The sequence below is a fragment of the Diceros bicornis genome, chromosome 25 (genome assembly GCF_020826845.1).
Source record: "Diceros bicornis minor isolate mBicDic1 chromosome 25, mDicBic1.mat.cur, whole genome shotgun sequence".
Classification (NCBI taxonomy): domain Eukaryota; kingdom Metazoa; phylum Chordata; class Mammalia; order Perissodactyla; family Rhinocerotidae; genus Diceros; species Diceros bicornis.
The window spans coordinates 7,171,927-7,184,959 of NC_080764.1; the positions used below are offsets into that span (position 1 = coordinate 7,171,927).

Genomic DNA, 13,033 nt, shown 5'->3' on the forward strand with positions numbered 1-13,033 from the left:
CACTCTTCCCTGCAAAGGGTCATATAAACCTCCTCACAACATCTGAGTGCATTTTACAGATGAGGAAACAAACCAGAGAGGCTGAATGACTTGCATCAGGCCACACAGCAAGTCAGGGGCAGAACTGGGGTCTGAACTCCGGGGCCCAACTCCAAACAGCAGGTGCTGTTGTCTAAACTGCTGTTTTTCAAACCCCTTGAGGGCTTGTTACACCCCAGCTTGCTGGGCTGCATTCCAGAGGTTCTGAGTCACAAGGTTGGGGATGAGGCCCAGAGTCTGCATCTCTAAGTCCCCAGGTGATGCTGATCCAGGACCACACCTTGAGACCCACTGGTCCACACAGCAAGACAGAGTACCAGCAATTCCATGTGCTCCTTGATTTGTTCATAGGACCAGCAGGCGCTCCTAACCCACCCCTGGGGCACAGGAGCTGGACCCTGGGGACCTGAAGACTGACCAACCACAGTCTGGCCAAGAGGTGGGGACAGCATGGACAAAGAGAGCCCAGGGAGCAAGGGACACAGGCCAATGTGACAGCCCACCCTGGCTATTCCTATGAGTCCCCTGCAAGGGGCAAGAGGGTTAGGTGGCAGCCAGGTGGTAGAGGGAGAGGTGTCCACTGGGTCAGAGGGGCACGTGTGTTACTGACAAGCTGCATGTCCTCAAGCAAGTCCTTCAACTCCCTGACCCTCGGTTTCCTCACCTGGAAAATGGGGAAATGCTTCCTATTTTCTCTTTTTCATAATCATATGAGGTCGAGTGTGAAACTGCTTGAAAAAACACACAAATATGGGGTGCCTTGTTATGAGGGTGGTCTCCAAGTACCCCCAATACCACCCCAACTCAAGCCGATAACAACCAAAGTATGCAGACCCCAGATGGAGACTCCAAATCCTTCCCAACCGTGGCTGGGCGGAAATGTTCCTCCAAGCCATACAGTCATCTATATATGACACTGTACATACAGAGGCTGGATTTTCCACACCAAGATCTGACAAGACTTTACAGTCTTACGAAGACATAAAAATGAATCAGTGGGTAAGAGCAGGGACTGTGAGGTCGTATTCTCTGCACTCAAACTGGGCTCCAAGTGTGTGCCCTTAATTAGCTGTGTGACTTTGAGCGAAATACTTACTTTCTCTAAGCCTTAGTTTGTTCATCTATAAAATTGGAATAATTGTAGTAAACATTTGTATTTCACTCTGTGCCAGACCCTGTCCTAAACTCTTTAACATTTACTAACTCACTGAATCCCCACAGTAGTCCCAAAAACTAGGTAAATATTATTATTCCTATTTTTTACAGGTGAGGAACCTGAGGCAAAGAGAGGTTAGCTAACTTGCCCAAGGTGCAGATCTACCATGCATCCAAGCTAACATTCAGAGGCGGGCAGCGCAGTGCGGTGCCCTGCCCAGCAGGCTGTGCTGTTGGACCACGAGGGCGCTGGCCTCAGAGAGCGAGGACGTGCCTGCCCGCGGTGGCGCTCGTTAAATGCTACCTACCGTGACTGGAGTCACCTCGCCACCGCCACCGGTAGCTGCCTGAGCTGAAAGGCCCTCTTCCGTGCCCCGGAGCACCTCAGCCCAGCACGCACCCTCCCCACTGTCCATGCTGGGCGGTCTGTCACCACCAGCGAACAGCAAGCTCACCCGTGCAGGGACTGGGCCTTAATCTCCTCTCTAGCCCCAGTGCTTGTGGAGCTAAATGGAAAAGAAAACATGAGATCAATTTCAGACCATCCAATGCAACTCAGATAATATCGCTGTAGACCTGTTCAAACCCTTTGTGGAAAGGGCTAGGAAATGAGTGAAGGAAGGGAAGAACTGATGAACGAACGAACTTAAATAGCATCCCTCTCTTTGCGGAAAGGAGAACCAACACCAGCTGTAGCTCACCAAGGCGAAACTGACTGCAAGTGAACTGGGTGCAGCCCATTGGCCACTTCCAGGTCAAGACAGCCAGGTTAGGCTGCTCCTGCCCCTTTATAATATTTTCAAATAACAATGTTAATGATTTTTCCTTAATTGGAAAAGGAACAAAGGTTCAGAAGAAAATTTGAAAACGATGCAAAAATATTCAGAAAAGCATTCAAGTCATCTTGGTCCCGACATCCAGAGGTAACACTGCTGACATTCTGGCGTATTTTTTCCAGTCTTTTTTCTCTACATACACGCGTGCATGTGTTTTGTTGTCGTCATCATCAAGGTGTGTGTCACAAAATCAGGACCACACTGTAAGTGTAGTTTGGCACCCTACTTCTTTCTCTCGACATTGGCTCACGAGCACTGCCCTTTCATTCTTCTCTTCTGGGATCTCTCTGTCGGAGAGTGGAGCAGACAGGACTCCGAATCTGATCTGTAACTCGGTCAGTAAGAAGATCTCAGCTCCACAGGGAACTGGAACTCTCATTCCTGTTCCCATCGCAAAGGGCATGGCTGTTCTTCATCAGCACTCCAGGTGTTCGGCGTAGGGCCAGACCAGCTCCAACGGACATGAAGCACAGGGTATACACTTGGACTCAATACAAGGAAGAACTTCCAGGCAGAGTGGCCTGCAAAAGGAATGCACTGTTCTGGAACGTAATAAATCTCCCTTCCTCAGAAGAGCTCCAGCTCTGGGATTACAGGAGGCCACATTCCCTGCAAGCCTCCCGTCCGTCCCCTGCAGGTATCTATCCAGACCTCTAGCCGGTTGTGTGAACCTTCTAGCCTCTAACAGCAGAAAGAGCACTGCCAGAGGAGGCTGTGCCAGGGCTTCCTGGGAGGCTGCTCAGCCCTGATTCTCCATCTCTGACCCTGCTGTACCGATGAGCAAAACAAGCTGTAGAGAGGCGACCTGATCAGGATCCCAGGGCACGGGAGCAGCTGGCTGAACCGACTCGGGCTGCGTGCTTCCAGTGGCGCCACACCGCTGCTGTGAAGGAGGCGCCTGAAGCCCAGCGTTTAAAGCCTTCTCCTCGTGACGTCAGCGACAGGCAGGCTGAAGCCCGAGGCGCTGGGACGGGTCACGCTTCTCCTGTCCCTGTTCCTCAGTTCCGGCTGCCTGCCTCTTTTTTCTTTTTTTTTTTTTTTTTGCGAGGAAGATCAGCCCTGAGCTCACAACCTTTGTCAATCCTCCTCTTTTTTGCTGAGGAAGACTGGCCCTGGGCTGACATCCGTGCCCATCTTCCTCTACTTTATATGGGACACCGCCACAGCGTGGATCCGGACCTGCAAACCCAGGGCCAGAGCGCAGCACGCGCACTTAACCGCTGCGCCATCTGGCCGGCGGCCCCTGGCTGTGCGCCTCTTGTCCTGACAGAACCGCCCTCTCACTGACCTTACACCTGTACACCTGTTGATGCAAAATAAGCAATAACCATTCTACAGATAAGAGAAATAAGGTGAGTTTACTTGAGCCAGAGTGAGGATTATAACCCGGGAAAGGCAGTAGTCTTACACCTTTTTAGAACAAAGAACATACATTCAACACACTCAGGATACAATTTCATCAAAATTTCAGAGGTATTCAGTTGCAAATTAGGTCAACGGGACCGTGATGTCAGGAAAGGGACTAATCCAGCGTTACCCACAGGCCATAGGAGGGGAAGTATGCATTCTTATCTTGACTTTAAGGGCTAAGCAGATGTACAACGTATGTTTGATAGGCCACAAGTCAGGCTTTTTAGTTCTAGCAGAATCAGTTTTGAACCTGAAGTTACCCCATATACCTCAATATGAGAATCTCTTATCACTCCCAAAGGGATACTCCAAGAAAACCAATCTCCGGGTGTAGAAAGCGCCCCGCCCAGGGCCCGGCCTCAGGTTAGGGGGGAAAAAAAAACGAAAGCGACTCGGGAAACGGCGGTCCTCGCCAGGCGTCGGGAAACGGCGGGGGGCCCTTTCCCATCAAGCTTCCTCCTTGGCCAACAGGAATGACTGGTTCCGCCGCCCTCAAGGCGAGGAGGTGAGAGGACCCTGGCCAAGGAAGTCCAAGTGGCGACCCCCCAGCCAAAGCGCTGGTGGCTCCTCAGGCTAAGCGCGTAGGAGGTAACCCCACCTGGGCCAAGCACCCCACAGCACTGCCCTGAGCGAACCGCGGGCGAAGGCCTGAAGGAAGCGCGAGGCTCCTGCGCACGCGCGTGCAGCACCAGGGGCGGGGCTTGAGTGGGCGGAGCCAGCGGCACAGCTAAGCAGGGCCCTAGGAAGGAGCGTGGCGCGTGCGCTCCGGTTGTGGGCGGGACCATGGGCGGGGCCTGGGGGGCGGGGCGGGGCCTGGCCGTCACGCGCAGCCCCGCCCCTCGGCCGTCGTCAATGTCCCGGAGGCGGCAACCGCTGCAGCTCGGCCCTTCCCGGTTGGCCGGGCCAGCTGCGCCTCGGTTTTCTGGCGACCATGGGGGACCCCAGCAAGCAGGACATCCTAACCATCTTCAAGCGCCTCCGCTCGGTGCCCACCAACAAGGTAACGGTCGCCGGGCGTGTTCAGGCTTGCTTGGGATCCGCGCCGAACCCCGGGGCCGCCCCTGCGGCGCTTGTGGCCGCGGCCGCGGCCGTGGGAGGAGGAGCCGGTCGGGCCTGTGACACGTCGCACTGTGCGGCCGCGGCGGCTGGGCCTCGCCTGGGTCCGGCCCGCGCGCCGCCCCCAGCCTCAGCAGGGGAGGGGCGGGGGAGGGGGCGCACAGCAGGGTCCGGCGCGGGGCAGACCCCTAGGGGTCCTGCGGGGGGAGGCGAGAGCATATGGGGTCCCGGAGGCAGACATCTGTGGGTCCCTGACACAGGGCCGGGGAGCATACACGCGGGCAGGGGCGGCTTTTGGGGGTGACGGAGTGGACACTGTGACTTCCTGAGAGCTGGGGGCGAGCTCGCCGGCCCGGAGAGCGGGCTGGACAGCAAACGTGGGGGGGTCCTGGGAGTGGGGTCGGATCCCGCAGGCCACCTGTGACCCAGCCGGGAAGATGCGCCGGTCAGAAACTCCAGCTGGTAGCGCTGGGCCTTGAGGAAAGCTCGGCTCGCCCCACCCCACCCTCGAGCTCACCTCTCAAGCTCCTCAGGGGCCCCTGTGTGGGGCCTGCTTGGTTCCCTGTGTCCTTTGGTGGCAGCCTCAGTTTCCCTGTCTGATAAAGCTGCCAAGTGGTCTCTGCAGTGGCTTCCACCTCTTTTCTCTTGCTAAGAAAGCCCACCACAGACCATTTCTCTTCCCTCCCTGTGGGTTACTTTGGAGATTGGGGTTTTCCTTTTTTTTCTGTCTCCAGAGGCTGTTTTCCCCTCTGTGACTTTTACATTTCGCAACTGGCTGGGGATATTGTGATGACACTTGGGGCTAAAGCAACACCCTCCACTGAGGATCACAGGTCGAAGTGGAACCTGGAGAGGGCAAAGGGCTGTCGTGTCAGCATGGACTCTCTCCTCCCCTGCTGTGACAGGAGTTCTGTCTGGTCCCCACTGTCACCTCCCAAATGAACAGCTGTTAATGAGCGTGGTCACGAGCCATGACATGACAGCATAGAAAGTTCTTGAGTTTTACAAAATTTAGATGTCTTTAAGTCTTGGTGGAAGGGAGCCCATGTTTTTACAGCCTAAGGGAAATGAGAGAGGTAACAGTTTATTGGAGGTGATGTCCGATGAAGGTAGGAAGGTCGGGAGGAGAGAGGCTCCAGAAATTCTCCGGTGCCAATTTCTTCGCTGTTTTCTTGATTTTCCAATTTAGATCGATCTGTTTATAAAAAGTGGTTGCTGTGTAACTAGACAAGATTAGGATCTGCCATTAGCAGTGTGGAAACTATGTTTTCCTGTCTGTTTTATCTCAGAAACATAGCATGTATTCTCTCTGACTGAATTCATCAAAGGGAAGGTGCCCATTTTAAATAAGAAGCCAGTGTCTTTATACCAAGAGACACTTTGGAGGGACACGTGTGGGCTGCTTATAAACTATTGTCCAGACCCCAGCTCTCTGTGTCACCTTGGGCAGGCTACTTGACCACCGTGTACCTTATTGTCCTCATCTGAAATGGGGGCATGAGCTGAATCCACTCAGAGGGTTGTTGTAAGGATTAAATGGGAAAATCCAAGAAAAGCACTCAGAGCAGTCCCTGCACATACCAGGCCTCAATAAATGTCAACTAGTTTTTGTTATTATTATTTTTATCATGAACCACAGGCCTGTGGAAAATTTTCTCTTCTGTAATAGGATTACTAAGAGCATGGAGCAAAAGTATTTTCTGGAGATGTTCCACAGTATTGTGCTACATTTCTTGATTAAGACTTATTTGATCGTTAGTAAGAAACCATTACCTAAGCAGATGAAAACTAGTTTTCATGATGTGGAAGAGTTGGATGATGACAAGCATTTTTTAAATGGGGTTGTAAACAAGAGCTCTCAGTTAGACGAGACGGGAAGAGGAGTTAAAGAGAAACAACTTGGTTTTCTTTTATAATGTGGTATCCAATTTCTTCCTCTCTTGTATGATGAATATTTACTCTGGATCAAAGGTTTTAATTCATATGGGTCAGTTTTCTAGTTTGTGAATCCTTCCTTGAAGCTATATCGTTCCTTAGTTTTATATTGATTGCTTGAGTTATTCATTCAGCAAGTATCCGTTGAGCACCTGAGTGTGCTGGACACTGCGGAGCGTTGAGGGTACACTGATGGATAAAGAGATGGGCTCCTGCCTTCAGGGAGCTGATAGTCTAGGAGCTGAAGGATAGATAAAGGGCTGCCTGGCTGTGTGTTTTCTGCCGTGAGAGGCAGTGTGGTGAAGGGATGAAGGGTGTGCTCCGGGGCAGGCTGCCTGGGGTCCAGTCCCCGAGATACTACTTCTTAGCTGTCATACTTAACTTCATAATTCCTTAGTTTTCTCTAAAATGGGGATCAAAACCGCACTCCATGGTTTGCAGGTAATGCAAAATGTGCAAAATGAAAATGCAGGGCCCTTGTTTGAAAAGTTTCAAGAGTTTCAAGATGAGACAGCAGAGCATTAAACAGCCATGAGCCCTCCTGAGTGCGGGGCCCCGTGCAACTGCGCAGATCACACACACACCCAGGAAGCCAGCGCCTTCTGGTGGGGTTGTTATGAAGATGCAGTGGCCAGCAACAGTGCCTGACATGGGTAAACACGCAGTATTAGCTGTTATTTCTGTAGTAATTATTATGCCCCTTGTTAGGCAAAACAAATTGTTAGTCAAAAACTGTTTTTCATCACCCTGAGAACTGGTATTCTGCTTAGAAAACCGTGTCTCAGCTTTGGTTTGGGATTGCATATCAACATAGTGCCATCCCCTCTCTCAAAGCATGGTCTTCTGCTCCAACAGGAGAATCCAGGCAGTGTCGCGAGAGCCAGATTTGTGTCCCACTCCCGACTCGTTAGCTCTCCCACCCCTGTAAGTGGCCCCGCGACCTGGTTTTGCATTTAGTGCCTACTTTGTGCCAGGCTCGGTGCTCAGCTCAGGTGAACAAGATAGATAGGGCCCCGGCCTCCTGGAACTCCTTTCCAGCAGTTCCTCGTCATGGTTGGTGCATCAAGGAGGATGCTGAGGCTGCCATGTCAGAAACCCCACTCTCTTCTCATAGCCAGCCTTGCGACCCCCTCAGGGGTGATTCAGGCTTGCACGCTCTTCCTATCTCGGCTGTCACCTCTCTCCACAGGGCCATTTCCTGCACAGGCTTTTGCTACTTATTGCCCTTTTAGGCTCTATTCTTGATATCCCAAATGCCTCTTGGACCCCATCTAGAACATGTGTTGCATTCTGTCCTTGCTTGCTAAGATTCAACCTTAACTGTCTTGCCCACTGGACTGCTAGACCGTGGGCTCCGTGCGGGCCCAGTCTTCCTGGACCACCTTTGTGTGCCCACTTCGTGTGTGCCAGGCACACACTTGATAGGAAGGGCACAACTGTTAGTTGAGTAAATGGGGGAGACAAATAGCCTCCCGCAGAGGGACAGCACCTTTGGCAGAGTCGGTGGCACTGTTTGGTGTCCCACAGAAGGGAATTTCTCACTCTAATGGCTGTTAGTTACCACAGGGCGTCTTAATTTCTGTGCCCTTCTCTCCCACTGCACCGTGAGCTCTTCACAGGCCAGCACATGGCCTGGCAGGGAGCAGGGCTCAGCAAGTGTTTGTGAATCCAGTGATCCCGTCGACTTCCTAACACCTCAGCGCCCACCTCAGTGTCTGACATACAGCGGGCAATCAATAAACGCTGAATCGAATGGACTGGCAGCTTTCGTGTCAGTTGTCACTTCACCCCCACTGTTCACACGTGCTTGATGTGAGCCTGTGTGGTGAGAGGCTGTGGAAAATCTCAGGTTTTTGCTCTTGTATTGCTCTCAGAAGGCCAAAAGCCAGATCTTTCTTGATGATTATGTTGGGACAACCTTCACATAGGTGGCTCTGCCTGTAAAGTGTATCTAAAATAGGGGGCTTTTGGGGCCAGCCCCGTGGCCTAGTGGTTAAGTTCGGCATGCTCCACTTAGGTGGCCCGGGTTCAGTTCCCAGGCACGGACATACAGCACTCGGCAGCAGCCATGCTGTGGCGGTGGCTCACATACAAAATAGAGGAAGATTGGCACAGAGGTTAGCTCAGGGTGAATCTTCCTCAGCAAAAAACAAATTAATTAATTAATTAAATAAAATAAAATAGGGGGCTTTTTTTTCTGGAAAAAACCACAATTCTTCTATGAGTGGAATTTTTACTATTCTGTTGTTCTGACTTTAACTATAAATATCAATTTCCATGACAAGCACTGTGTATTTTAAAGAACTTTTATGTCCTGCTCTCAGATGAAGAACGTTTGACTTTAGTCAGTGTTGAAGGGGCTAGTGGTAATTTTGAGCCGGTAATAAGTTTTGTTAAATTGTTCATTTGATTAACATATATTTAGTGAGTGCTTACTATGAGTAAGGCACTATTTTTCAGGCTCTGTGGGAGATAAAAAAATAGACAAATCTCTTCAGCAGTCATTTCTTGAGCTTTGACCCCGTAGGGGCTCTGTGCCAGTGGAGGAGGAAAGCGTGATCAAGGGAAAGGTTCCTGACCCATCAGGAGCCCTCAGCGCCCTCAGTGCAAGAGGGGCCACATTCCTTGGTGACGGGCTGTGTGTCTAAGATTATAAAAGTGACCTGGACGGAGTGGAGGGGCAGAGGTAGAGAAGGACACAGCATCTCAGAGAGGAACATCTTTCTGTATTAGTATCTATTGCTATCTACTGCAGGACTTAGCATCTTAAACAACAAGCATATATTGTCTCATATGGGTTCTGAGGGCCAGGAATCCGGGGGTGTCTTAGCTGGCTAAAATATGCTTATTTTTTCTGGAAAAAAATTAAAAGTAATTCTCTTATTAGTGGAATTTTTACTATCCTGTTGTTCTGACGTTAATTAATTATAAATATTAATTTCCACCACGAGCAGTGTGTGTTTGAAAGTACTTTTATGTCCGTTATCAGATGAAGAGTGTTTCCCTCCAGTCTGTGTTGAGAGAGGAAGGCAGAGGGTCTCTGAGGCTGCAGCCGAGCTGGCAGCGGGGCTGCGGGCATCTGAAAGCTGGAGTCGCCACTCCCAGCTCACTCAGGTGCTGGTCAGCCCACCCCCGCCTCACTGGCTGTTGGACTAATGGCATCAGTTCCGCCCCACTTGAGTCTCTCTACTGGGCTTCCTGAGTGTCCTCGAGAAAAGGCAGCTGGCTTCCCCCAGAGCCAGTCATCCAAGGGAGAGAGAGAGCAAGGGACAAAGGAAGCCACAGCATCTTGTATAGCCTAATCTCAGGAATGACGTGCTGACACTTCCGCCATATTATTGGTCACACAGGCCACCCTGGACAAGTGAGGGTGGGGATTACACAAGAGTGTGACTACCAGGAGAGGAGGATCACTGGGGCACTTTGGAGTCTGGCTACCACACTCTCCTTCGCCTCTGGCTGGGGAGAGAAGAAATAGGCATGAGTGCCTGTCAGTGAGCGTTGCAAGCAGGGGGACATCCTGAACGTAAGGGCCAGGGTTCATTTACGTGGCTGGTAGGAACCCTGTTGAGGCTTCAAGGATAGGTAATGTTTGGGATGATATACACTCCTAAGTTCTCTTCACTACACACACTGCGTAGTGTTATAGTAGATACGTAATAATATAACTATTATATAATTAATGCACTATATCAATACAATTCTATTAATATATAATTAATATAATATAGTTATATATAATATAATATTATTATAATAAAAGAAATTGAAATTTGAGGTTTAAAAAGAAATCTAGGTGAGATATTTTCTAATAACCAGTTTAAATTGTAAAGGTTAAGCAGCTCTCAAGCTAAATCATATATTTTATCCTATAGGATGGCTAATTTGGCTAATGTAAATTAATAACTGAATTTTTTTTTTTTTGTGAGGAAGATTAGCCCTGAGCTAACATCCGTTGCCAATCCTCCTCTTTTTGCTGAGGAAGACCGGCCCTGGGCTAACATCTGTGCCCATCTTCCTCTACTTTATATGGGACACCGCCACAGCATGCTTGACAAGCGGTGTGTCGGTGCGCACCCGGGATCCAAACCCTCGAAGCCTGGGCCGCTGCAGCGGAGCGCGCACACTCAACTACTGTGCCTCCCGGCTGGCCCCAATAACTGAATTTTTAAATTTTCTTTCAGGTGTGTTTTGATTGTGGTGCCAAAAATCCCAGCTGGGCGAGCATAACCTATGGGGTGTTCCTTTGCATCGATTGCTCAGGGTCACACCGGTCACTGGGTGTTCATTTGAGTTTTATTCGGTAAGTGAATCTTTCCTCTTGTGGGGGAGGGGTGTGGGAGTGATGACAGTGTTACATGGGTCTCTTTCCCCTTTTTTCTGTGTGTTTCCTCTGACGTCAAGTAAAAGGAGACATTGGTTATGGGTTATGGAGATTTAAATCTTATATAATTACATAAACTAGGAAAATGAGTGATTTTCTCTTAGTTACTGTTACACAGAGCTCTGTGTCAGAGACGTGAGGCTGTGGTGTTGCAGACAAGGTCAGAAGAGAGGGTTCGAGACAGTATTTCTCTTTCCTTTATGATCTTCTCATAGTTCGCAGTACAAAGAAACCTTGCTGTGACACTAGTGTGGTAGAAGGCGTATCGGTTGCTGTGGGTCCGTCCTACACCCCGGCAGGTGGAGAGCTAATGGAAAGGGCAGGAAGCCCTCTATAGCCGGGTGCCACTTCCAGCAGAATCCTGCAGCTCTGGCTCCCAAAGACACTATTATCGTAAAACCTGAGGGAATGACTTTTGTATGAATTTTAGTGGCGATTTCAAATGCTTATACTATGAACGTCTCTCTTTTTTTATCTGAAGACTTGGGCTGCGTTGGCTCCCCCTGGCGAGTACCTGTCGTCTCCTCTGACACTGTGGCAGGAGCCTAGGCGGGGCCTTCGTGTGCATCAAAGAAAGATACCCCCTCTGGACACACAGCCCCACAGTCCAGTGGGAGGTGACAAGTACCCGCGTGTGAAGTAACATAAGTTGAAATAATAAAAGGAGCCCAGCCAGGCTCAGGGCTCAGAAGCCGAGCAAGGCCTGTACTCGGCGGCCGTGAGCCTTTACGGGCACCGCCGAGCAGCCTTGGCTCAGATCTCCGTTGTTGCTGGCCGCCTCCAGCCGGTGCTCCTAGTTCCCGGCCACTTCTTTCTCCAGGAAGGAACCAGCTAGGCAGGCAAGCTATTTGGAATTGTGCCGAGCAATTTTATTTTATCTTATGCCTTAAGGAATATTGATACGACGCCATTACTGTAAAGAGTGTTTGTTCCTATAGGATAAAATCTCTTATAGTTTGTAATGAGATATTTTGTGTGATAGCACACAAGCGATATAGTGAGAAGAACAACATAATTTTCTTTTTTAGTATATTAACTTAAAAAAACTTTTCTGAGGTACTTTCCTGAGTTCTTTTTTCGGAAATCAATTTCTGAAGAACTCATTTTCCTGAGTTTTTGTTTGAAAATCAGTATGTACATGCATGATGGGCTAAACATTTACAGCCGTGTAGCTCCACAGGTAATTATTTAGAGAAAGGACTTCTTTTGTGTGTTCTTACTGGTTTCAGAGGAGCCATCAGTTTCTTGTCTTCTTTTCTTTTTTCTTAGATGCTGGTCCCAGAATGTTTTGAATGCATTATCCTGTCCTCGCCTCTTTTTTAAATGTGAAGGGATTTAGTTGCCAGGGCAAGTTTCTTTTTAATGTGCTTTTTTTCCCCCAGATTGACTGTTACCAGGTAACATATGGTAACCTACTCTGGCCAGAGCCCACGAAGGCTGGACCTGAGGTGACATAGAATCAGTGTCTTCCTTTCTCTCTCTGCTGTGCTCTTTCCCTCCTCCTTTCTGCCAAGTTCTGCCCTTTATAGTCTGGCCCTCCCTTTTCCTCACCACTAAAGCACACTCCCGGTTTAAACCATTCCAGGAAATGAGACAGCTTTCTGACGTGTTCCCCAGTTGAGGGCATGACTGACCGAGAGCCTGGTGAGGATGGACAGCAGGCTCTGTTTGGGCTGTTGCAGGTTTAATCACTAGCCTTTCAAAAGTCAGATGAATATAACTGTATGAATCACAATGCTTATAAATGATTCAAAAACAACTGTTCAAAAAATCTCTGTACAACCAGAGGGCAGCAGTCTAGGATTTGGGCAAGAGAAAGTCAAGGATGATAAGGCTACTTAGTATTTTTTTTAAGAGGTGGAGGGCTGCTCTTTAAACATTTTTTATTGATTAAAAAACATTACAAACACCAGCTCATTAGGAAAAAAAATCCAAGCAGTCCCAGTGTATATAAAGTTAGAAGTGATAGTCCTTCTTCTGGAATTCCATTTCCCCTCCTCTTCTTGCCTTCCAGACACACACACACACACACACGCACGCACGCACGCACGCACGCACACGTGCACACAGTCCCATTTCCCAGGCATGAGCAGCTTAACGGTCTGGCATGGGTGGAACGTTTATTTAAATTGAGTTTGTTTTTTTTTGTAAGTAGAATTTCATGTCTACAATTTTACAAAGGAAAAAATTTATGAACTATGGCTTTTGCCGAGCAGAA

General features: G+C 49.4%; 1 protein-coding gene across 1 annotated transcript in view; it reads left to right on the top strand.

Moving 5' to 3' along the window:
• Positions 1-4,308: 4,308 nt before the first annotated feature.
• ARFGAP3 (ADP ribosylation factor GTPase activating protein 3) overlaps positions 4,309-13,033 on the top strand; it is a 55,783-nt gene continuing 47,058 nt past the window's right edge. The window contains exons 1-2 of the mRNA XM_058568209.1: positions 4,309-4,440; positions 10,616-10,734. Of these exons, the coding sequence (XP_058424192.1) occupies positions 4,372-4,440; positions 10,616-10,734 (188 nt within the window). The 5' untranslated portion in view covers positions 4,309-4,371. The remainder of the gene's footprint in view (positions 4,441-10,615; positions 10,735-13,033) is intronic.